The sequence below is a fragment of the Nelumbo lutea genome, chromosome 1, assembly GCF_056320005.1.
Source record: "Nelumbo lutea isolate HS-2025 chromosome 1, American lotus-T2T, whole genome shotgun sequence".
In the NCBI taxonomy this organism is placed as follows: Eukaryota; Viridiplantae; Streptophyta; class Magnoliopsida; order Proteales; family Nelumbonaceae; genus Nelumbo; species Nelumbo lutea.
The window spans coordinates 98891760-98918292 of NC_142684.1; the positions used below are offsets into that span (position 1 = coordinate 98891760).

The following is a 26533-nucleotide window of genomic DNA, read 5'->3' on the forward strand; positions in this document are numbered from 1 at the left end:
CTGACCGAAAATATTAAAAAACTGACCAACTTGGATCAAATTGGATCGGATTAATCGATTTCATTTGTTTGATGAACAACATTAGATGAAATTAATTATTATTATTTTTGTATTATTAAAATAATAATAATAATATATAAAATATAAATAATTATTAATATTAAAAAAATAAAATATAAAATAATTATCTCCTCTTATATATTTCTTTTGTTTAACTTTTGCTTAAGAAAACCCCATTCATCGCACGAGTCCCCCCAGTTTACACAGAGGATGGAATTAATCGTTGGACGAACGATGGGAATGATCTCATTCTATTAAGTTGTGCTAATTTGCACCTGCACAAGAAAAAGGGCAGGTAATAACTGAGGGTGCTTTAGTCATTTTAGAACATGGAATGCCAGTAATCTCGCGTCATGGAGGGAGGCGAATAAGTGGGGCGATTATAAGTTGTAACAGAAGCCAATTTCATGCTCGTGCCTCCATGGTTTCCAGAAAAAGTCTGCTTCCAGCGGTTGAGAACTGTAACGAAAACCGCGAAAGTCATGAGCCAGTCGTTAAGAACTGCATCGAAAAGAAAGAGAAAAAAGGAAAAACGACCTCACAAAATCCAAATGTCCCGCTTCCTTGCATCCCGAAGAAACCAACGATTCGCCATCAGCACGAGAGTTTTCTAGCTTATGTTTCCCATGTTCTCTTCTTCTTCTGCATTCCTACTCAGCTGGAAAATGGCGTGCCGGGATGCCGTGGATTAGATAATATTTTTCTCAAGATATTTCTTTTCGGCCCCGGCTTTCGTTTTCGTTTATTGTATATTTTGGATTAGATTCCACGGAGATTTTGTCGCAGCTAGACCCGAGAATTCGAAGGATCTCTGCAAGTTTGCCCTTAGACCTTCGTGGCGGTTTTTAGCAAAAGTAGAAGCCAAGTTCTATCTTTACATTGACAAATGCGTGATTCGATGGTTCTCTGTGGTTTCGGTTGGGAAAGATTTGTCGGTGAGACGTCTTTGATAGGTTCTGGATTCATGATGGGGGAGACGTCTTTGAGTTGGGTGCGTCGAGATATGGAGTGTATTAATTGTGGCGATTGTTTATGTTACGGTAACGTGTGTGAGGATTTCCATTCTTTTTAGCAGGTAGGGTGCTAAAGAAGAAGCAGAAGTTTGCATATTGGTTTTTAGAATATGAAATTAGGATGAGTCCAGTTATCGGACAGGTGGAAGAATTATTGTTGAAACATGTTTGGATTCTGCGCCATTGTATAAATTAGGGTTTATGAGTTTATTCTGGTTTTTATTGAAGCCTTTGAAAAGAATACAGAGGAAACCCTGTCTCTGGGGTGCCTAGCTTTGGAAACAGATAATTCAAACAATTTGATGGTTAGCAAATAGGGACTTTTGCGTTAGTGAATCAAGGAGAGACGGGTGGGGTTTTTTTCGCTATTGTGAACAGAGGTGATTTACCAAGACGATTGTTGAACAGATATGCCAAGCATTAAAGCTCCAGCTACTAAGCAGGCAGCGACTCTCACGGTTAGTATCTACAAGTTATATGCAAATTGTCCACGTTTAGTAATGGTTGCTTTTGGTGCTTTCACTTGACATGCTCGTAAGTGTTATCTTACCATTTTCAATTGTTCTGATTTGTTGGTTTCAGGTCGCTGTAAAATGCAGGCCGTTAACAAAGAAAGAACAGCAAAAAGGTCGTGATATTGTTCAAGTTAAGGATGATAAGGTGCTGTCGTGTTCATTTTCTCTTTTGAGATTTTATCAAATGCGACCATTTATTAGCCATGGGAAAGGGAACTTATATCATAAGTTATCTCATAGGAGGTCACTCTGTTGGACCCTGACCTGTCAAAGGACTACCTTGATCGGGTTCAAAATAGAACAAAAGAGAGAAAATATTCTTTTGATTATGCATTTGGACCCGACTGTACAAACTTGGTATGTTTTATATATTTCCATATTTTAATTTCTATCTGGTTGTTTAATTTCCTATATCTTCATAAGGTTTGTGCACTTTTCCAAAATATATTTTTTTGCTTTGTTGGAAAAGTTGGTCATAGAACTGGATTCACATATGTATCAATCAACTTCCTGTTGTGTTGTCAGTAGAAGGATGGTATACATTTCTTATAGATCCCGGTAATTCCATGTTGGGTAAGGGTAAATTACTTGTACCTCTTCTGTGGTTTTAGTGAAATAATAAGATCTCCATTGGGCTTTACCAAATGACCTTTACCCTTTGACCACGAAAGTGCAGGGGATTTGTTAATGGAAAGGATGGAATCAATATAGAGAAATAGATGCTTTCTAAAATGTCAATCTTCTCCCATGCCCTGTTTTGATCGTTGATTCTAAGAAATCTTACACAGTGCCTTTCCACCTCGTTAAATATTTCTGCAAACCAATCTTTTAAAGGGATCCATAGACATCAATTCAAATGGGTCTACAACCTCTCGGTCTCCTTATTGTCCTAACTGCAGGGAACCAGTTGCTTAAACTAGCTTATATGTTCCTTCTCAAACTGAAGCACCTAATCTGCATCTTCTCTATCATGGAACATAAAAAAGAAAAGACCACTGTTCAACTGTAGAAGATGGTAGAGTGGGACCTTGACCTTGTCATCACTTGACGGTCTAATATCATTGACAGTCAGGCAAGATTGGATGATAGTATAGTGAGGAGGTTTCTTCAAGCATTGAGATGATGTCCAGTGTTAGGTCTCTTGAACAGATATAAGGCCTCTAGTTGGAACTATTGATAATTTGAAGTAGAATCATGGTGGTCATAATGTTATTGTTGGGATGGTGGAGGTGTTAGATATAAAGATGACTCCTAAACATGAAAGAAGCATCATAGAAGCATTCTTTGCTTTAGAAATGGACTGAAATAAGTAAAACCGACCTTGAGCTATTGATGTAAAGTTGGCATCCATAGCTCTATTCTGACGTTAGAGACCTTCAGAAACACCTCTTCAAGCTTTGTTACTTTCTTACTCTTCTCTGCAAGAAACCAAACTGGAGAACACTTTGCTCCTTGCTGAACTACAAAACCTAAAAACAAAGCACAATGGAGACTCTTCTCTCTAGTCACGGTTGCTCTCAGCTGATGGATGGCTAGTGTGTGTGTACAGGGTTCTATTTATAGAGCCCAAACCGCCTAGAGAGGGGCCTTCCTTCATGGTTAAGGAACTATAAAACCAAAGGCTTCATCAACCTCTGCTTTACAAACCATTAAATCTGAAACCATGCACTCCCTCTCTCAGTGGGAACCTTAGGTGGACTTCTAGAACAGCTTGCCATATCAGCAGTTAGCTCCAAACACTACTGGGTCCCAGTTGCTAATTCATCTCAAGCTACTATGAATAAGTTCTAACAATCTCCCACTTAGCTGAGATGAATCTTTCTATTTACTTTATATGGCCATTAATGACCCAGTATGGTAAACCTAAGGGTATCCGTTCCATTCAGTTGAAATGACTATCCCAAATTGAACAACAAACATGAACAAACTGCATACAATGCTTAGACAACCTAAGTACGACCCACATATCTCTGTATAATGTTATGTGTACACACTTAAATTGAGAGAAAGATTAGAGATATGTTTATCAGAATCAGAAATTTTATTGTGATCACATACAATGGTGTCAATAAGAACCATCACACTAATCCAATTTATCAAAACTATCCACCAACCCTATGCATGCTACATGCTCCAAAAAGAGCTTAGGTGGAAGTCTCCTTGTTAATGGATCAGCCAATATGAGTGTAGTACTAATATGTTTTATTGACTCAATCTGATCCTGAACCCTTTCCCTCACAATGAGGTACTTGATGTCAATGTGTTTCGACCCTGTTATTGTCTTGTTATTCTTTGAGAAAAACATGGCAGCAACATTATCACAATAAATCCTCATCAGTCTTTGAATCGAGTCCACTACTCGAAGACTTGAGATAAAATTACACAACCATATGGCATGTTTAGTTGCTTCATAACAGGCTATGAATTCTGCTTCCATAGTAGATGAAGTAGTTCTTGCAGTTTATTTTGCACTTCTTCATGAAAAAGGCCCTTCCATCATCATGAAGATATAACCAGAGGTACATGCACGAGTATCCTGACATCCAGCAAAGTTGGAATCTGTATACCCTATTACCTCCAAATTTTCTGAGTACTTATAAGTGAGCATATAATTCTTAGTCCCTTGTAAATAGCACGACTTTCTTGGCTGCTTTCCAATGGTCGATACCGGGATTCTTTTGGTATCTTCCAAGCATACCAACAATAAATGCTATATCAGGATGGATACACTCATCTGCGTACATAAGACTTCCCACAGTCGATGCATAGGGAATGTTATTCATCTGCTTTTGTTCAAATTGGTTCTTAGGGCATTGAAGTAAACTAAATTTATCTCCTTTTACCACAGGGGCAGGAGTGCTAGTATAATTTTGCATGTTAAACCTTTTAAGAGGCTTCACCGAGATCCTTCATATCAAAATTGTTTGATAAAAACCTTTTGGTCTCGTGTAACATTGCAAGATTGTTACTAGCAAGCAATATATCATCAACATATAAGGTTAGGATGATTTAACTGCTCCCGCTGACCTTCATGTATATACATTGGTCAACAATATTTTCCTTAAATCCATAATTACACAAAATGTTATGGAATTTTAGGTACCATTGCCAAGATGCCTGCTCCATACCATAAATGGATTTCTTTAATTTTCATACTAAACCTTTCTTGCAGTCTACTTCAAAACCTTTTGGTTGTTGCATGTAGACTTCTTCATGCAAATCTCCATTTAGAAAGGCTGTCTTAACATCCATCTGATGCAGTTCTAGATCAAAATGAGCAACTAGGGCCATGACTATCCGAAATGAGTCATTCTTTGATACTGGAGAAAAGGTTTTTGTATAGTATATTCCTTCTTTCTAAGTGTATCTTTTTGCAATAAATTGGGCTTTGTATCTTTCAATGTTCCCCTTAGAGTCTTATTTGGTTTTAAAACCCCATTTACAGCCTATTGGCTTAACTCCTTCAGGTAGAACAACGAGATCCCAGATATCATTGTTTTTCATGTATTCAAGTTCATCCTTCATGGCTTCTAACCAATGAGTTGATTCCCTTGAGTTGATGGCCTCAATAAATGATATAGGATCATTTTCCAAATTCAACTCATGCTCACACTCATTTAAATAGACTTCATAGTCATTTGATATTGCCGATCTCCGGACTCTTTGAGATCTTCTAAGTGGGATTTGTTTTTCTAGCGTTGTATTTTCAGTAACTTCATTATTTTGGACACCTTGTGTATCAATCTCAAGAGTTTCAATTGGTATAACTCTTTCTTGTATGATTGGTACAAGTATGATCACTGGATTTTCCTAGAAGGTGATCTGCCTGGATCCAAAGCTCCCACTAGAATTCCCAAATTCCAAACATTCGGCTTGCCTAAATTCCACAATTCTAGTATTCAAAGTAAGGCAAAAGAATCTATAACCCTTAGATCTTTCACGGTAACCAACAAAATAACCACTAACTGTCTTGGGATCCAATTTACCTGATTGCGGATTATGTACTTTTACCTCAGCTGGACAACCCCAAACACGTAAATACCCCAATTTGGGTTTCCTACCAGTCCATAATTCATATGGGTATTAGGGACAGCTTTAGTAGGAACCCTATTGAGAATATGTACAACTGTCTTTAAGGCTTCTTCCCATAAATTCTCAAGTAAACTTGAATTATACAACATACTTCTTACCATGTTCATGAGAGTACGGTTTCATCGCTCTGCTACTCCATTATGCTCAGGTGTACCTGGCATGGTGTAGTTTGCAATAATCCCATGTTCTCGTAGAAATAAGGCAAAAGCACTTAGATTTTGGTTTGTTTCGGTGTATCTACCATAATATTCACCTCCTCTATCAGACCGTATACTTTTGATCTTCTTATTGAGTTGATTTTCAACTTCTATCTTGAAGATCTTGAAAATATCAAGTGCTTCTGATTTTTCATGAATTAGATACACATAACTATATCTGGAGAAATCATCTATAAAGGTAATAAAGTATTTGTGTCCTCCCATAGTAGGGGTAGGGAATGGTCCACAAATATCTGTGTGTATTGTTTCTAGTAACTCTACACATCTTGTGGCTCCCCTTTTAGTGGCCTTGGTGAATTTTTCCTTTATGGAATCCACACATATGCCGAAGTCAGAATAATCCAGTGAATTGAGGATTCCATCTTTTGTGAAACGTTCCATTCTTTCTTTAGAAATGTGGCCTAATCTTTTATGCCACAGAATGGATGAATTCTCATTCACTCGATTTCTTTTATTTCTGATCATATAGTTCTCATGCAAGATATATGATCCATGAGCAAAGATAGGGTGCAAATTAATCTTATAAAGATTTCCCCATGACACACCACACCCAACTTTAATGGAATTATGAAGTAGAGTAAAATTTTTGTTCTTAAACTTAAATTCAAAGCCACAGGAATCAAGTTTAGGAACTGAAATAATATTTCTCTTAAATATAGGTACATATAGTGTATCTACTAAGTCTAGATGAAAGCCGGTATCCAAAATGAGATGATATGTCCCTATGGATTCAACATCTATCTCTATTCCATTGCCAACAGCTATGGTGCGTTCTCCTTTATGCAGCCGTTAGCTTGTAAGAAAGCCCTGTAGAGAAACCGTGACATGAGTTGTAGCGCCCATATCCACCCACCAAGTATTAGATGGTGCGCTAACCAAATAGAATTCAGAAAACATAAAGGCATAATTCTTACCTTTCTTGTCAAGCCATGCCGCATATTTGGGACATTCTTTCTTTACGCATCCATTCTTTTTATAGAAGAAGCAACGAGCTTTATGATCTCCACTTTTTGCAGCAACGACCTTTTTTTGCCCTTTCTTTGAGTTTTCTTCCTGAAGTGTCTCTTATGTGGTCCAGTGATTAGGTGAACACTTTTAGGCATTTCACTCTTAAGCCTTTCTTCTTCTTGAACACACATGACGATAAGCTTGCTCATTTTCCATTTCTCTTTCTACGTATTATAGTTGATCTTAAATGGACCAAATTGTGTAGGAAGAGAAGTCATAATGAAGTGCACAAGGAAACCTTCGGATATTTCCATATCCATTCCTTTAGCTGGTTCACCATGTCATTCATTTTCATAATGTGCTCACGTATCCCATTGCGACCATCATATTTCATGGTGATCATTTTGACCATGAGGGTACTTGTCAATGTTTTTGTGGAGCCAACAAAATGTTTTTTTACTGCCTTCAAATAATCCATTGCGCTTTCCTTTTCAGGAATTGCACCATGGATTGTAATAGAAATGGTGCTCCTTATGATCATGAGACTCATGCAATTAGAATGTTCCCACTTTTCATAAAGTGCCTTTTGCTCACTAGTATTGGCACCAGTGATTTCAACGGGTTTGTTTGTTCTAATTGTAAGATTCAAATCCATGCACCTTAGAACAATCATAATCTAGTCTTTCCACTTGTTAAAGTTTGTACTAGTTAATATTTCAATGCCTGATAGATAACTAGTAACCATTGCTGGATTAACAACTGCAAGTTTCATAATAAACATACAAAATGTCATGCCACATAAAATATACACACATATCAATAATCTAACTCAAAATGTGGTAATCATCAGTTAGATCTCATCAAGACCATTGTATAATCCTGATTAGGTCTTGACCCAAGATCGATGTAGGATATCGTTCCTCCGTTGGGCTGAACGATAATTCTACAAATGATCTCAATGGTCCAGACTAAGTAAGTGATTCTGCCGGTTGGGCAAGCTCATCACCGTTGTGTTACAAGTTTCCCCAAGCAGAACCCCTTATTTAGTCTTTTCATCCCACTCTAACTATTCAAAGTAGCGTCCTTCCGTTGGGCCGATCTGCTACCCATCGTAGTTAAGTGCAAATATGTGACTTATTCATACATGTGAATCTCACAATCATATCCAAATATATATGCATAACAGTCATTATCACATGCCTTTTCAAGAGAACAAATAGTAGGTATTTAAAATTGATAAGCAATCATGCAAGACTACAAAACAATTACCAAATCATAATGAAATATGCATATATATAGGTAAATTTTGAACAATAGTAGAAAATAGGGCCCTCTATGATCCCTCCAAATTTCAGCTCTGTCCGAGGTCGGAAACCCCCTGAACCAGCCTCAAGAAGTCATCAATATGATAGTGAACTAACAGATCAGTCACTGAACTGGTCCAATATTTCCTTATCCAAAGGGTGTTTTTGTCTGAAATTTCGCACATAATAGGGTCATAGGGTCTAGTGGGGTCCCACGAAATTTTAGCCAAATTGGAGTTCAAAAACCCCTTGAACCGATCACATAACTGCGACGTTGTCATAGTCTGTTGGGTTGAGCCAAACTGGACCAGATCCAGACCGAACCGGTTCTGATAGCTCCGTTCCAAGCCATGCGAATTTGAACCGATTCAAGATAAAACTCAAACCGAACCTGGTCAGACCAGTTGGATCGGGTCACCCGGGTCGAACCAGGATTACACAACATAAGTTAACCGGGTTAGGTCGGGAATCCGGGCACCCGACGCTCGAGCTTCATCTTCTTCACCCGAATCTGGTGCTACAGTGTTCACTCGATTGAGCGAACACAACAACACCGAACGGGTGTTGAAGGGCAACCGGTCGACGGCGAACGATCGGCATGTCACCACCGACCACCCAGAAGGTTTTTTCCAACAAGAAAACGGCCGAAATTCGACGATTTTCAGGTTTGAATTTTCTTGTAAAACAGAGAAGAAAAGAGCAAAGCTTCAGCCGTTTCAGAGCATAGAGTGGCTTTGATACCAATTGTTAGATATAAAGATGACTTCTAAACATGAAAGAAGCATTCTTTGATCTAGAAACAGACTGAAATAAGTAAAACTAACCTTGAGCTATTGATATAAAATTGGTGCCAATGTCTCTATTTTTACATTAGAGACCTTCAGAAACACCTCTTCTAACTTTGTTACTTTCTCTCTTACTCTTCCCGAATAGGAGAACACTTTGCATGTATTGTGCTCACGTTGGGTTTTGTGGGGTCAATGTTGATAGTAGGTAGAGAGTGATTGCATTGAGTAGGATAGTGGATTATAACGGAGAACATGTTTTTACGAGTCGGTGATTATTGAAGAGTCTATTTAAGTTGTAATTTCCCTGAGAATTATTTTTCTTAATTTCCTTCGAAGTAAAATAAGTTACATCTTATTTGGGACTGTAACATTTGGTATCTAGCGTGACGGGATTTGTTCCTCACAAATGGGCGCCTCACAGGCACATTCCCCGTGCGATAGGATATGCGTGTGAGGCGCCTGTGAGGAGCGGATCCGGTCTCGCTATGAAGCCCGACTTTGAAGATCGGCTTTTCTGTCTACAAGGAAAGGTTCGATCATTGGTGACAAACCAAGAGAAGTTTTGGGAAAGAATGCTGCAGATGTTCAAATCTCTCTCTACTCATCTTATCAACTAGAAGCCGTATACGCACCCTGTGAGTTCAAGCACTCTGTTGTTCATGCGGCTATCCATCATTTGGATGGTGGGGGTGACGACAATGATGTTGAAACCCAAACAGCCAAGACGGTATTAAAGCAGCAAAAGCAAGAACGGTTGGAGGAGAAAGCCACCTTCAAAATCCATGATGAAGTGGTAGAAATAACCGACACCAATGATTCCGAAGGCGGAAAACCCAACAAACAGGAGGTCGTCACTGATGTTCCTGAATACGCCAATGCTTCTTCCCCATTTCTTTTCTCACTTGACCCGAAGAGTAAGAACTGGGGTTTTGAAGGGAATAAGGACGCACTGGTTTTGCAATTCAAAGATGGGTTTTCACCGGACATTGAGGACATTGGATGGTTGGAGGCTGCCATGGATTCGCCAAAGCAAAAAGAGGAACGTGCACTTGAAGTGTTTGAGCTGCCTGGGGAAGTGTTGGTGGTCGATAAAACGGAATCCAGTCATATTCGTTCAAACGTTGCAGAGAATCTACACCCCAACAATCGGTTTGGAATCTCAGGTTCCACACTTCTCTGAGACCTAATTCTTTTAAAGAAATGCCTGCTAGAAGAGTCAGGCTTGTGGGGTCTGCATACGAAGCAGGGAAGGCCAGAATTACAGATGGAATCGATGAAAAGATAGCATTGCCAGAATCTATCAACAACATCAATAGAAGTTTCATCCACAGGTATCAAACTTCCTCCCCTTCGTACTCCAGCAGGAGTTCCTCAAAGCTTAATCAATCCATGGAAGAAGGGGCATTGTTGACACGGTCAAAGTTGCACGGATTTACAAGCAACAAGCAGTGGAGTCAGAGCATTTAATGAAATCTCTTCTGGAGCAAAGAGATGTTCTGTCACGAAGAATTCTTACAAGGGCTGGCATTGACAAGGTATCGGTCCTACAACCTCTTTGGTTTTCCTTCCAACCAAGTGATTGGGTTGGTGCATCTGAAAGATTACTATCGAAAAAGCAAAATGTTCATACCTTACACGTGGGAAACACCTGGATTGTCATTTCGTCCCCAAGCTCTTGAACGACCTTTTTGAGATCCAAGCACGTGGAGGTTGTGCATGTGTTGGTCTATACAACTATTTGCTTTTTCATGTCAGTAGAGCTCGAGCAGAACAAATCCGCTACTCTGTCGAGAAGGGATATGGAGTAAGGTCTGCGGGGGCAAGAACATCAAACAGCCAAGAAAAACCTACACGTGTTTCTATAGATTTTTCCCCGGCTTAATTGTATATGACAGGTCCTCATTTATTCAGTGGAGATGCTGAAGAACCAATTGCTTGTTTCAGAACTAAAGTGGAAACTCCACTACATGGCTGTGACAGCTATGCCTATACTCTTTTGGCATTTGGTTACATGAATCCTCTTATAGAATCTGCTGGAGACAAGCAAATTTACCAACATTTTGTAGAGGGGCAGGCTCTTGTCAGGAGTAAGGGGTTTTTCTCCTACAAAGATGGACATCACACAAGTTCTACTGTTGTATATCAGATTGCTGCATCTGCTATTTCTTATATGCAATCTCAAACATGGAGCTCTTTTTCTGTCAAAACTTCAAAGGCTGATCCTATGAAGGACTCACTGCATAGGTGCATGGAAGCTAGAGACAATGCCAACAAAATGAGCCTAGAAATAGTTTCACCAGTGGCAACTACCAATGCTGATCCTATGAAGGACTCACTGCATGGGTGCACGGAAGCTAGAGACAATGCCAACAAAATGAGCTTAGAAATAGTTTCACCAGTGGCAACTACCAATGCTGATACAGTAGTGATTGCAGCAAAGGAGGTTCATCTAACACTGGATTACAACAGTGGAGAAGTAAGCGTTGAATGTGTGTATAGTGACTTTGACCTTGAGGACAAGGTTAATTTCAACGGGCAGGGAATGTCACATACCCATTAGTGGTCCCACCTATCTAGGAATTAGGGGGAGAATAAAAAGGTTGTTAGTTGAAATTTTAGGCACAAGTATCTAATTGAGTCGGTTAGAGTCCTTGTAAATCCATGTATTGTGCTCACGCTGGGTTTTGTGGGGTCAATGTTGCTAGTTAGGTAGAGAGTGATTGCATTAAGTAGAATAGTGGATTATAAGGGACAACATGTTTTTAGGAGTCAGTTATTATTCAAGAGTCTATTTAAGTTGTATTTTCTCTCTTAATTGATTCATTATGAGAATTATCTTTTGTTAATTGAGAATTATCTCTTTGGAGGTATACGTCTCCCTTGAAGTAGATGAAACTAAGTTACATCCTATTTGGGATTGTAACAGAAATGATTCCAAATGCAGATAAAAGATTTAGAAGGCAAAAAAAATCAAAGGGTTGTTCATGTCTCTGAGGTCTTTGACTGGTTAAAGAGGGGTTTATTTGGTATTGCTCTGAACAAGAAGGTGAAGAAGGTTAGGAAGGGACTCATCAAAAAAAACAAAAGAAGGTTAGGAAGGGGATGTAGAAAATTACAGTGGTGTAAGTTGAGGTGTTGGGGTAGCTCTGCTGTGCTGAAGGTGTAGGTTGGCACATAGTTTGAGGCTGCTGAATTTTTTCATGTGTGGTTCTCTTAGTTTTAGGTAATGTTTTAAAAATCGATCCAAAGGCCAAACCGTTTTTGCCTCTGTGTTGCAGTCACTGGTTTAACTGTCTGGGTCGAATGGGTCAGACCGTTACATATCAGCATTATCTATATATACATATATACATAACAGCATTATCTATACAGACATACATACGTACATACATACATATATGTATGTATATATGTATTATTCTGTGGCTAATTTATATTTTTTGTTTCAGTTTTTAATTTTTTATTTATAAAAATGCTAAAAAATAAAAATTGGGTTTTGAGGACAAAAGGGCCTTTTTTTGGCAAAAATAGTAGGGCAAGGCTCCTTTGGCTCCTTGGAACACATAAATCTTGAAAAGTTGCCCAAAATCAATATAAAAATCACCCCAATCAGATAACTGAGCGCTAAGTTATGGCCTGTAGAAGTTTCAATACATCTTATTGGCTAACCCTTGAATTGGTGACCAGGTCGAATGGGTTAACTGTTCAACCGCTTGGGTTAGCGGTTTTTGACCAAGTCAATTGTTTTTGAAGAATTTCCGGTTTTATGAAAACCGGATCTAAAATTTTGACAGTGACAGTTTGAGTGATAGTTTTGAAGGCGCCAAGGCGTCTCCTAGGTGATGTTTTTTTTTTTTTTTTTAAGTAAAAACATATATCCTATGGTAGTTCCCTAGGTTCCATAATCATATTTCCTAAATAATTATCCGTACTTTTCATAAGAAAAGTATAAACTTCATGTTTAAATCTAGAAAATCAACATATTTGTGAGAAGATAAAGAAGAAAGAAAAGAAAATTCAGAAAATATAGGGGCTGAACCCCTATTTTTATAGGAAAAGAAGAAAAGAAAAGGTGGAAGAAGAAGAAGAAAGTTTGGAAGAAGAAAATGTGTTGATTAGACAAAATTTTAAGTTCTTCTTTACTTATTGGTTCAGGTTTTGAAGTCTTTGAGGGTTCAATACAATAGTTAGCAATGTTGCAGAGAAGAAGGCCTTTTACTTGCCTTTCTCCTCACATGTGCTCTCTTTGTAAGGAAAGTGGTGAGACCCTTCTACATTTATTAATATCTTGCTCCTTTGTGCATCACATTTTGGAATTCTTTGGTGTTCTCTTTGGTTGCAGGTGGGTTCCCCCTCAAGATGTGGCAGGACTCTTCAACCGAGATTTCTTGAGTCAACCAAAGAAAAGAGGGATGGTAATGTAGAGATCTATGAAGGCAGCTATTTGCTAGGTGGTTTGGGAAGAAAGGAATAACAAAATTTTCTTGGAGAAAAGTAGAACAGTGGAGGAAGTGATAGACACTATAAAAGTTAAAGTAGTTCATTGGGTAAAATCCTTCCTCAAGAGCGAAAGAGAAAGTATGGATGGAATGGAAACCTCCAGAAGGCAACAGAATTAAACTAAATTTTGATGGAAGTTCTCTTGGAAATCCGGGACTGCATGTATAGGAGGAACAATCAGAAATTCTGAAAGGAGGATATTGGCTTTGTTCTCAGGACTGATTGGCATTGGCAATTCAATAAAAGCTGAGTTATTGGCACTGTTACAAGGGCTGAAACTAGTTAAGCAGCTAGGACTTAGGCATATTGAGGTAGAGGGGGACTCTAAGGTGATCATCTCTTGGGCTACAAACAATAGAATTACTCCGTGGACCTTCAAACATGTGATCAAGGAAGTGGAAAAGATTGCAAAGGAGGTAGAGGCTGAATTCAAATGGGTCAGAAGGAGCGCAGATGGGCTAGCTGATTATCTTGCCAAACAAGGGGCACTGAGGCAACACTTGTTTTGGGCTGCGCTGTAAAGTGGGACAGAAATATACCAGTCTGGGAGCATTATTCCCATCTACAAGCTGTAAAGCTTTATTTTAAACCTATTTTAAATAAAACTCTCTTTTGCTGATAAAAAAAAATACAACAGTTAGCAGTGTTGTGTTGATTAAACCCTAACAAATAAGAAAATAATAAAAATAAATTAGTATATAAACATGCAAAATGATTATTTTAGTTTTATAATGTCTATTTTATAGTTATAATCTCAAAAAAATCAGAATGTAATAGTATTTTATAACATTGTATGCAAAAATACTTGGCAATTAGGTGAAGCGAGCCTCCAAGGGCGCCTTGTCGCCTTGACAACTATGGTTTGACTGTCCGGGTCAACTTATGGGTTTATGCTTCTTAACAAAAAATAAATGAAACACATTTGAGTTTGAGCATTTGGCAGATATTTATATCTTCTTACCTACTAGCTCTTGCTTTATTAATGAAAAAATTAAATTGTTATATTTGTTACCTGGATACAGCAAGGGCATGGATATATATACATCAGATATGGAATTTACACTAAAAGTTAATGTAAATTAATATGTGAAACTTTTTCTGTTATGATTTTCTGCACCTAACAATGCTTTAACATTTCCAGGATGTTTATAAGACAAGTATTTCTTCTAAAATTTCTGGGGTCGTTCAAGGTCTCAATGCAACTATTTTCGCATATGGTTCAACTGGAAGGTACTAACTTAATGCAGTAATTGCATTAATGTACAACATAATCTATCCTTCTTGTTTGTTAGTACCATTTCATAGAGACTAGGAGTTTAGGTCATCTTATTTTCTTCATCATTTCAGTTTTTCTGTAATTATGTTATAGTTCATTAGTTATATTTATCTTTTTCCACTGATTTCCTGCTTGACTTCTAAATATTCTAATTGAACTTCTAGGTATCCTTTTTGATATACTTTAAGTTAGTAGGATGTACAAAACCATACTTTGTGTCTACAGGAAATTGCTCCATTTCCACATCTCTTATTAAGTTGTTTACCTGTTGCCCCTATTATTTCAAGATCATGCTATAGTACTATTATCCAATGTTTTGAAAATTCGAGCAGGCTGGCCATGAATCTGATCAAATTGAAACCTGGCCTCAATTCAGTTCAATGAAAACTGGCCAGTTTTGGTTATTTCGAGATTGTCAACCTGGTTAAACTGGGAAAAATATAACCTGGCCTCTATCCACTTTGATGTCTTTTATGGTTTTCAAAATGTTGCTATTGTTTGCCACTGTGAACAAGTAGAAAGATTATGGGTTTAGATAGCTAGTCAAAGAAAAAATGTTCTGTAAGAAATGACAGCTTATTGATTGGAGAATTTGAGTCTTTGTGAACCTTTCCTATAAGTTTTCACAGTGTTCTCAATTATGGGCAGAAAATTAATTTGATTAGGGACTTTGAAGTCTCTTTGAATGTTTTCTGTGAACTTTCTCCTTATCCTTTATCCAGTCTATGAAGGTGATCAATTTGATTTATGATAGTTAGTATTTAGTAATAACCTTTTGTCACTGCTAGCTCCATCAGATTCTTGAGCCCTGGAAGATGGCTAATAAAAGCTTTCTTCAGAAGATAACATGTTCTGTGGCCTAGCCTTTTAAAATGTGAAGATGTGGAAAAAACTTTCACACTTTTAAAATCTTTTGCACCTTCTAGTTGATTGACCAATATGAGGATCCGAAGAAGAAACAAAATTTGGCATTAGACTGTTATTGTAGCTTGGCCTATTCCAATCTCTGAAATATTCATTATTTGCGGCTCCTAAATATGGTCAATATTGTGATCCACACCATCTACCATGGAGAAATGGCTCAAGAATGCGGGCATTTACTACAGAAATTATTTGCTTGGCAATGATAGAGTTGGCCAGTTTTTAAAATTGGATGCTTCATGTGATCTTCTTTCCTCTATTTTTTGCATGTAAGATCATAATGTAAACAATGCACTTTTGTTTATGTTTTTATCGTACAAGAGCATTTACCATCTCTCTTTTCAATAGAATCCAATTCTTGTTCCGTATTTTACCAGTGGTAAAACATACACAATGGTTGGGACCAAAGGTGATTCTGGACTCATGGTTCTCAGCTTGCGTACAATTTTTGATCTTATCAAAAGCGACATTAGTTCTGACGACTTTGAAGTTACTTGTTCCTACCTTGAAGTCTACAATGAAGTAGGGCGTGCGGTTATTGGTTTTACCTAGCTAATTCTTCTTTCACTAATTGCAACTATTGTTTTATGAAGTACATATTAATGTTTGATTTGATTCTGAGTTCAGGTCATCTATGATTTGCTTGAAAAGTCATCAGGTCATTTGGAGCTTCGGGAGGATCCACAGGAAGGAATTGTTGTTGCTGGCCTTAGGTGTATTAAGGTCCTGCCTCCCCCTCCCCCTCCCTTCAGAAGTAAAAGTTTGGAATAAGTTTAAGTTGGAATACCTTTATCCCATATATTATTTGTAAGTCTTCTTTGATACAATAACAACTGAAAGCTTGGTATAAAATATCATGACTTTAAAATTTATAATCTCTCTTTACCTGGATGACTTAGACCTTTTTTTAGATAAACATGCTTACATGCTTAATGCCCTTTCCTGCATACATATGAGTGGATGAAATTTATTAGTGATAAAAGATGCATTTCATATAAAACATATTCATTTTGTTTTTCATTATTAATTTACTAATGTAGCCTTTTATTGCTATGAAAACACAGGAAAACCTTTAAGTAATAAATATATCATACATGATTTTGTTAGTTATGGCGATGACCAATGCATATGGATGGTGCCATGTGTGTTGTGGGGGATTCTAACTTTTTAACATTGAAAGATCTTTTTATTGAGTTTATCTTTCCTTGCTTTTAGCATTTAGCAAGATGTCATTTTCAATCACACTTTATACCAGTTCCTTAGAAAGGATGAAATTTTGCCTTTTAATTAATTAAATCTGTTTATTTTGGTGCTGCTGCATATTTGTAGAATCTTCTCTTTATTGTTTAATCAATAAAAACTCTGAGAAATAAACAAAGGAGCACAGGCTCAAAACTAAACCAAAATGATACATGAAGCAAAAACTACCCAGAGATGGATGATCCCAGATACAACTTACTCCCCAACACCTCTGCTAACTAAACTGTTCGACAAGCAATTGGCTGATCTCAGAATCCACTTGAACTGGTTGGGTATTCACTCTGGATGCCAAGGATCCAGTCTTTCTGATAGGTATAATCCATGGACCCTCACATTCCTCCTTTAACCAGTCTTTCTGATATATATGATCTGGATATCAGTTATGTCTAATAAGATTGGATTTAAATCTTAAATCATTTTTTGATAAATAATAATAATAATAATAATAATAATAATAATAATAATAATAATAATAATAATAATATTTTATTAAGACACAGAATATTACAATGAGGTGCGAGGTACAGCCTCCATTACAAAAACAGAATTACAACTGAGCCCAAAACAATTAAGACTTATGCACTCCTTGCTTAGTTAAATAATCAGCCAACCCATTAGCTGATCTCCTTTCCCATTGTACTGTAACAGTCATATCTCTAATCAGCCATTTAAATCTTCCAAAACATCTAAGACTTATGCACCCCTTGCTTAAATAAATAACCAGCTAACCCATTAGCTGATCTCCTTTCCCATTGTACTCTAACAGTCATATCTCTAATCAGCCATTTAAATCTTTTCATTACTTATCTGTATTTCCAGATTGCTGTATCCGGTTCCTTCAACCATCCTACTATCAGTTTAGAGTCTCCTTAAATTAACAACCTTTCATAGTTTAACTCTAGCAATCTGTACTCCTTGCATTATTGCTTGGAACTCAGCATGCACTGAATCCCCTACTCCAACAGGACCCGAAAATAAAGCAATAATGTGCCCTTTGGTATTTCTGAACACTCCTATACCAGCTGGCCCCGGGTTTCCTAGGCTGATGCCATCAAAATTTAACTTCAAAAAACCTCCTTCAGGGGGTATCCAAGCTACAACATGTTTATCTTTAACTGTAGAGCTACTTGCCACAGACTTCCAGTCCTGCCATATAACATCAAAGGTATAGTCTGAAAACAAGTCTAAAGATTTAACTCAATGTATAGACCTGTTAATTATGCATTCCCAAACTGCCTCCACATTCCTTTCCTTATTATTGAAAATTCTAGCATTTCTTTCCTCCCACACTGTCCAAACCAAGGAAGCTTGAGCACATCTCCACATGACTTTACCTCTTCTCTCTGGCCATCTGAAGGTTGTAGGGTCAAAAGAGGATACCAATCTGTAGGGCTACATTCCACCTGTTACCAAAATGATCGAAAAGCTTTTCCTAATGACTTACAACAAAGGGGCAGGAGATTAAAAGGTGCTAAGAACTTTCTCCACTAGTTTTGTAGAGAAGACGGGTAGTTTTGTCTTATTCTCTCTTTGCATGTATATGGGCGTGTGTACTAGTATACAGCTTGTACAACTTTGTATTTTATTTCTTTGTGTAAGGACAATATTGTCCATTTATCTTTTAATATAAATATATCTATCCTGGGTTGGATCGTCTCCTTGAGACCAACTGAACAGTCTTGGAGTCTTCTTTGTTTTCTTTCTTGTTTCTCTCTTTCTAGGTTAACATGTGTTAGAATGCTCGAGTCAGGGGTATTTTGGTCATTCTGGTGTATCTTATTGAAAGTGAAATGTCTATTGTATTTGAGTTTAAATTATGTGTCCCATCTTCTATGAGGGACAAAATTGTTTTTCTTGTAACTCAAGTTTTTCATGAATAAAAGTCAAGTGGGTCGGCTAGGAGAGGTACTTTTGTACATCCTCTCTTCTAGTCTGGCCGAATACTTTTCTCCTCTCCTTCTTCTTCTTCTTTTTCATTTCTTTCTTCTTTCTTCTTCTCTACTTTGACCTAGATACAACAAGGGTTTATTCACATTGTATCAGAGCATTAAGGTCTGGTGTTCGTTTTTTTTCTTGCTGCTGTCTTCTTCCTGGGTTCGCCGCCAGCTTCATAGTAGGTTTCTTCATCCTACAGCTGATCTGATTGAAGACTCGATAAAGGGCTGAAAAGGAGTTTCCGTTTTGAAGGCCTGGAGGTGAGAATGCCTCTGGCCGGTGCTGTGGTGGTCGTTGAAGTGGTATACTAGACCCTCTATTCAGTGTACGAAGAGGGCTGGTCGTATACAGGTATGGGCACTGCTATCGTGTGTTCAGAAATGGACTGTGAATGCTGATTTTTTTTTTGTGTGCATCGAAAGTTAGTTGTTGTGGTGCTGGGTGAAACTGATACACATATAAGTCATGTTTTTTTGTGTTTTCTTGCTCAAATGTGTGCTGAAAGAAGAGTGGTAGACTGCTGATGTCCACGACAGCAGTGGTGTGGTGTTGATTGTGTTGTGGTGGCTGGCATATCTATGTTTTTAAATGCTTAAAAGTGAACCCCTAGACCTTGTGTGTAATCAATTCTACAGTTTGCAGAACAAGTGTTCGATGAAATGACTGAGTAATTTCAGTAGTGGTGTGTTGGTGGTAAATGGTCCTGTAGTGTGCAGTCCAAGTGTTTGATGTGTTGACTGAATGATTTCAGCTTTAGAGTGTAGTTTGTAATGTGTAGTTGAAGAAAGTGGGTTGGTGGTATTGTAAGTGAGATAAGTCTTGTGACAAGTGTGAGATTGTGGTGTATATTCAGAGGAGACATAATTGAGATGGCTTCAACTGTAGTTGGGAATGACAACAAAACAGGCATCATGCTCTCTTCAGATTATCTAAGTGTTCAAATGACATTCATCAAGTTGAATGGTGAGAACTATATACCATGAGCAAAATCTGTGGAGGTGTTCTTGAAGGCCAAGAGGAAAGTAAAACATGTGAGGGAAGAGAAACCTTCCTCTGATTCTCCTGGGCTCAGTGATTGGGAACAAGATGATGCACAGATAATGACATGGCTTTGGAACAGCATGGAACCAAAGATTAGTGTGAACTTCATGTTCCTAGATACATCCAAAGAGATCTAGGATCATGCTAAAAAGTTGTATTCTGGACAAGACAACACAACTAGGGTATATCAGTTATACCAAGAGTACTTCAATTTGAAGCAAGAAAGTCAAAGCTTAGAAGAGTATTATGCAAGTTTGAGAAACATCCGCAATGAGCTAAATATGTATCACCCTCTCACATCAGATGTCCAGATCCAACAACAGCAACATGAACAACTTGATGTGACTAGGTTTCTTGTGGGCTTGATGGCTGAGTATGAGCCTGTCAGAGCATTCTAACAACATGGTATCAGAGCAGGTTGTTCTCTGATTTTCTCTTAGTACATTCAAATCCCTTTATTTTTTTCCTTGCTCCAATGATTGGTTTACGGCTGTTTTGGTCAACCCTAGAACCAGTCTCCTCTATTCTGTACAACCAGCAAGAGAAATCTTATTAGATCTCTTATGAGGGACATCAGTTCATGGTAAGACTTACAGGGAGTAGTAGATAAGTGTCAAAGTTTCCTGTTTTGATATAAAACTGTAAAAGAAAGAAAAGAAGGTTTGTGTAGAGAAGAGTAGAGAAGAGAAGTTGAAGAAAATGAGTAGTAGCCAAAAGATTAGGTCTGGCCACCCCTCTAGTTGCATTATATACCCATAAAATAAACTGAATACAAAGACAAGTATGCCCTTAGTAAGTCGGCCTACTTGTACAAACTAACAAGACATTCTTAATTAAAAAGAAACTAATGGGCCTTGGGCCCAATACCTCTATAACTGTGTTATGAAAATAAAACAAGAGTTATTAGCCAAAAAACTCAACACTCCCCCTCAAGTTTGGGAATAGATGTCACACATTCCCAACTTGTGTAGATCATGCTTCAGCTTGTTCCTTTCAACACCTTTTGTAAGAACATCAGCAAGCTGTAGGTCAGATGTAATGTAACATATGGTAAACACACTTCTCCAGATGTCACCCTCTCCCTTATAAAGTGTCTGTCCACCTCTATATGCTTCGTCCTATCATACTGAATTGGGTTGTGGGCAATGTTAATTGCTTCTTAATTATCACAGTATAGCATCATAGGTTCTTCAACCTCAACTACAATCTCCTCTAACATGGATCGGACCTAGAGAAGCTCTGAAACACCATGTGCCATGGCTCTGTATTCCACTTCTGCACTAGGCCTTGCAACAACTGATTGTTTCTTACTCTTCCATGAAACTAAATTACTTGCAACAAGAGTGCAAAGTCTTGATGTAGATCTCCTGTCATCTAGGCACCCTACACAATCAACATTTGTGTAGGCTTCTAATTTCAAATGTCCATGGTTGGAAAACAGTATGCCTTTGCCTGGGTGCCCCTTCAGATAGGAAAGTATCCTGTCAATGGTCTCCCAATGCTGAACTCATGGGGCATGCATGTATTGGCTCACCACACTCACTACATAAGATATGTTTGGTCGAGTCATACATAAGTATAGCAACCGGCCTACCAATCTCCGATACCTTCCAACATCCTTAACCAGCTGTTTAGGATTAAAAGTATATAATATATGTGATGTAAAAAATATATATATAAGGCTTGAGGGGGCCAGATTTGACAGCTGACCCACTTCACATAAATTTAAATTTTAAATTATTCTGGTTATGGGGGGAATTAAGCAACCGTCCCACGTATGAAGAGTGGGGAAGTTGCTCTAACCTCCCCACCCATAACTGCCTCCTCTATAAAAGGGAGAGAGGAGATGAAAAATGGGCAGAAGAACGGAAGATAGAGAAAAGAGAGAAGAGAAAGAGATAAAAGAGAGAGAGAGAGAGAAAAAAGGAGAGAATAGAGGAGGGAGCTTGTAGTTTTGCTGATTGAAGAGGTTAAGTGTACACAGGTACACATCTTATTTTATTTTTTTTTATCTCTTGTCTTCTATCCCTTTAAACTTTATCTACTTTCAACCGTTATCTTCTCTCTCTCTCTGGAGTTCTGTTAGAACTCAAAATCTTATCATATATATATATATATATAAATATGTATGTATATGGTGGATTCTATCCACCACAAAAGAATGTGATAAAACAGATAAAAAAAATATATGGTGGTATTTCATGCTTGGGTTATAGATACATTGTTATTCATTGATGATTGCACATGACATACATGAGTTCATTTTCTCCATAAGAATCTAAAGTCTTTCCCACATTTAAGAACTTCCATGCCATGGTTATGAATCAATTTATGATTTGACTTGGGGGAAGTACTTTGATGGTGAGGATAGTAAGTTTTAAGCTTTTATCTTAAGCAACTTGGTATTCAGTCCCAGAGGTCTTATCTAGGCACCCCTCAACAAAACTGGGTATTTGAGCATAAAAATTGTCATATTGCTAGTATGGTGAGATCCCTTTTACATGATTCGCATATTCCCATTAACTTTTGGGTGGAGGCAACCAACTCTATTGTGTACCATATTATTATCCTTCTTCTATTTTTGGAAGTTAATCTCCTTTTCAGTCCTTGTTTCATTGTCCACCTAACCTTTCCATGCTTCATGTTTTTGGATGTATTTGCTTTGTTCACCTTCCTCTTCATGAACACACGGAGTTAATTGCTCAATTAGCTATGTGTGCATTAATGGGCTATAATCTAGAACGTAAGGGATTTCTCTATTATGATCTCAAGGTCCGTCGGCTTTGCATATTCCTTAATGTCATTTTTTTTATCAATAACAACACTTTTATTAAAATAGATATGTAAGATGCAACCAGAATGGAGGGATAAAATGTCTTAACCCTCCCTTTCAAACCCGAAAAAACATATTACAGAATAACCCAAAACAAATTAGATCTTCCCACTCCCTGTTTAGTTAAGGAGTCAACCATGGAGTTGGTATTCCTCTTAGCCCATTGAAACCTTATAATCATGTTCTGAGTTAGTTGCTTGGTTTTCTTTCTTTCATTTGAGAACTTCCACATGCTGGACTTTTCCATCTGCAACCATCTAACAGTCAGTTGGGAATCTCCTTCCACCAGCAACTTGCTAATATTCAGTTGCTTAGCCCTTTTAACTCCTTCTACAACTGCCAGGATTTCAGCTCTCAGAGAATCCCCCCAGCCTATAGGTCCTAAGAACATAGCAATAATTCGCCCTTCTTCGTTCCTGAAAATACCACCTATGCCTAAAGGGCCTGGATTTCCTTCACTACTACCATCAAAATTCAATTTGATTTAACCCAAGTCTGGTGGAGTTCAAACAGGTCTGATATCACTAGACATAGGAGCTGGCCGAGCCACTTCTTCTAGTTTCTAATGATGTCTCCTATTGAATAGGCTTCAAAAAGCTTTAAAGACTTGACCCAGTGGGCCACCCTGACATATACAAGTTCTATGAGGGCTTCCCTACCTTTTTCTTTTTCATGAAATAATCTTTGATTTCTTTCTTCCCAGACCGTCTAGCAAACAACAGCTCTAGCACATCTCCACAAGATTTTACCTCTCTTCTTTAGACCCCTCACTGAAGTGGAGCTGAACAAGCTTTGCACACTTGAAGGGGAGGGCCACTTGCAACCAAATAAAGAAAAGAACCAACACCAAATATTTGAAACCAAAGGGCAAGAGACAAGCAAGTGATAGCATCTTTCACCATTCTTCTTACATAAGATGCACTGGTGCGGGGATAAACACCAATTAGGCATTTTCTTTTGAAGTAGGTCACAAGTGTAACACTTTTCTAGGATTGCTTCCTAGCAAAAAGCATCTACCCTAGGAGGGATGGGGCTACCCCAAACTCCTTGGACTGGAAAAGGAGGCCCAGGTACCGGACTAGACAGTGTCAATGCTTTCAAGAAGGAGGAGCAGGAGAAGATACCCGAAAGAACAAGAGACCACACCTTGGAGTCCACATTGTAAGGTTCAAGGACTACCTCATCCAAGATTTTAAGCAGATTCGAAATAGGTTCCAACTCAGAATCTCTGAGAGCCCTTCTGAGACCCAAGTTCCAACCAGTAGCGGAATTAGACAAGGTAGCAAATGTTGCTACTGGTTCATTTTTAAACCTAGACAAAGCAAACAAAGAGGGAAACTGCTCTTTCAAGGGAAAATCCCCCACCCAAGTGTGTTCCCAAAAAAGTACAAACAAATTAGAACCAAGATCATACCTGATAAATGGAAGAAAAGACTGCAGGACAACATGAATTGACTTCCAAGTGAAGGCTCTTGAAGCCCTGGATGATAGTCCCAGATCCCAGTCAGCTGCCTCTTGCCCATGAATACTTAGGATTATTTTAGCCCACAAATTTTCCTTTTCTTTGGACCATCTCCATAACCATTTCTCTAAAAGAGCTTCATTCTTCTTCTGCAGATTTCCCAGCCCCAGTCCCCCTTCACTTTTAGGTCTTGTAACTAGATCCCACCTAACTCTATGGTCCCTTCTCTCCTCCCCAAGTTCCCATAAAAAATCCCTCATTAATTTTTCCAACTCCCTACAAACTTCTTCTGGGATTCTGAACACCGACAAGAAATATACTGGAAGGTTTTCCAATTTAGAATATTTCCTTCTTTGAGCATATTATTAAAGTGCTTGCACCATCCTTTTCTATACTGCATCATTTTGGTTTTGTAGGTGATCCTCCTCTTATCCCTCAGCAGTTAAAAGTTTACTATAGGAAACATCTAGTTCATTCAATGTCTATGCCTCCACCTTCAGCACTGGTGACTAATCCTCCTCCTTCACCCACTACCACTCAAAGTTCCTCTTGTTCTACTATTTTACCTCCATCTATTCCTCTTAGTCTTCACGTATTTCCCATCCTGATTGCTATGGTTTTCCCTCTAGCCATAGCTCCTTTTTTGTTGTTCTATCCTCCACAACCATTCCTCAATCTTACCACCAGGATGTAGCGGTTAAGCATTGGAAAGATTCTATGGACTAAAAAATTCAGGTTATGTCAGAGAATGTTACATAAGATCTTGTATCACTTCCTAATGCTTCTATCATTGGTAGCCATTGGGTATATTTAGTGAAACTTAAATCAGATGATACTTTAGACAAATATAAAGTTTGCTTGGTTACTTAGGGTTACAAGCAAGAATATGGCATTGACTATAATGAGACTTTCACCCTTATTGCTAAAATGACAATTGTTTGCTTACTTTTGGTTGTCACTACAATTAGACAATGGACAGTTCATCAGATGAATGTCAAAAATGCCTTCTTCCATGGGCATTTATGGGAAACCGTATACATGAAACCTCCTCCTAGGTACTGTAATGATCCCTATTTGGTTTGTAAACTGAAGAAGTCCTTGTATGGTCTTAAACAAGCTCCACAAGCTTGGTTTGAAAGCTTTCATATAGTTGTGTTGGATGTTAGATTTCAGCAAAGTGCTTCAAATTACTTTCTCTTCACTCTTAAGTGGGCACATGGGTTGATTCTTCTTTTAGTCTATGTTGACAATATTCTCATCACAGGAGATGATGTGGATGGTATTAACTTGAAGCTTCTCAGCAACTCCTTCAAGATGAAATTTCATGGGCCATTCACTTATTTTTTGGCTCTTGAAATTCAGCGATGTCCTCAAGGATATTTTGTTGATCAACAAAAGTTATGCCTTTGATTTGGTAAAGATGGCCCAACTCACAAATTCCAAACAAGTTGAGACTCCACTAGAACTCAATCTCAAATTGAATAGGGATTCTAGTGAGCTACTTCTATATGCTACCTTATATCAAGAACTTGTGGGTAGTCATATCTACCTAACTATGACTTGGCTAGATATTTTTTATATCTTCCTCCCCTACTCTACTTAGAGCCTATACTGATGCTGATTGGGTGGGTTGCCTCAACACTCATCACTCTACTACCGGTTGGTGTAATTTCTCAGTGATTCTTTAATTTCTTGGAAATACAAGAAGCAACATTCTCCAAGTTATTCATCAAAAAAAAAAAAAAAAACATTCTCCAAGTTGTCTATTGAAGAAGAGCGGAGTATCTAGCCATGCTATCTGTATGCACTGAGATAGTTTGGCTCAAGGCTCTACTTTGTTATATGGATATTGATTAATCATCCTCCATCCCTCTCCTTGCTGATAACATGAGTGCAATCAAGATTGCAATCAACCCTGTCTTCGATGAGCATACAAAGCATATTGAGGTGGACTACCATTTCATCAAGGACCTCCTTGCTGGCCACATTTCTCTCCCACATGTCATTTGGCTTGCAGTTTGCTGGTCTCTTCACCAAATCTATGACTAGGGCCAAGCATAATTTTCTTATGGACAAGCTGATGCTTGTTCCCCAACATCAGTTTGAGGGGGAGTGTAGAGAAGGGGGGTAGTTTTGTCTTTTTATTCTCACTTTGAGTGCATATTAGTGTGTATATTAGTGTACAACTTTGTGTTTTATTTCTTTGTGTAAGGACAATATTGTCCATTTATCTTTTAATATAAATATATCTATTTTGGGTTGTATCGGCTCCTTGAGACCAACCGAGCAATCTTGGAGTCTTCTCTTGTTTCTCTCTTTCTAGGTTAACAGGATTAGGGGAGACGTCATCTCCATGTTAGGAATAAA

General features: G+C 38.1%; 1 protein-coding gene across 6 annotated transcripts in view; it reads left to right on the plus strand.

Annotated features, from left to right (window-relative positions):
* Positions 1–591: 591 nt before the first annotated feature.
* Positions 592–26533, plus strand: part of LOC148876357 (kinesin-like protein KIN-8B) — a 50514-nt gene continuing 24572 nt past the window's right edge. For 4 of the 6 annotated variants that reach the window (XR_016105868.1, XR_016105867.1, XM_088966673.1 and 1 more), the window contains exons 1-4: positions 10681–11414; positions 14580–14668; positions 16013–16157; positions 16263–16358. Coding sequence is in view for 4 of the 6 variants with exons in the window: in XM_088966673.1 (XP_088822799.1) it covers positions 10827–11414; positions 14580–14668; positions 16013–16157; positions 16263–16358 (918 nt within the window). In the remaining 2 variants the exon portion in view is untranslated. Of the gene's footprint in view, positions 1532–1655; positions 1734–1828; positions 1946–10252; positions 10474–10680; positions 11415–14579; positions 14669–16012; positions 16158–16262; positions 16359–26533 lie in introns of those variants that run through there. The other 2 variants (XM_088966674.1, XM_088966675.1) reach the window with 2 other exon arrangements.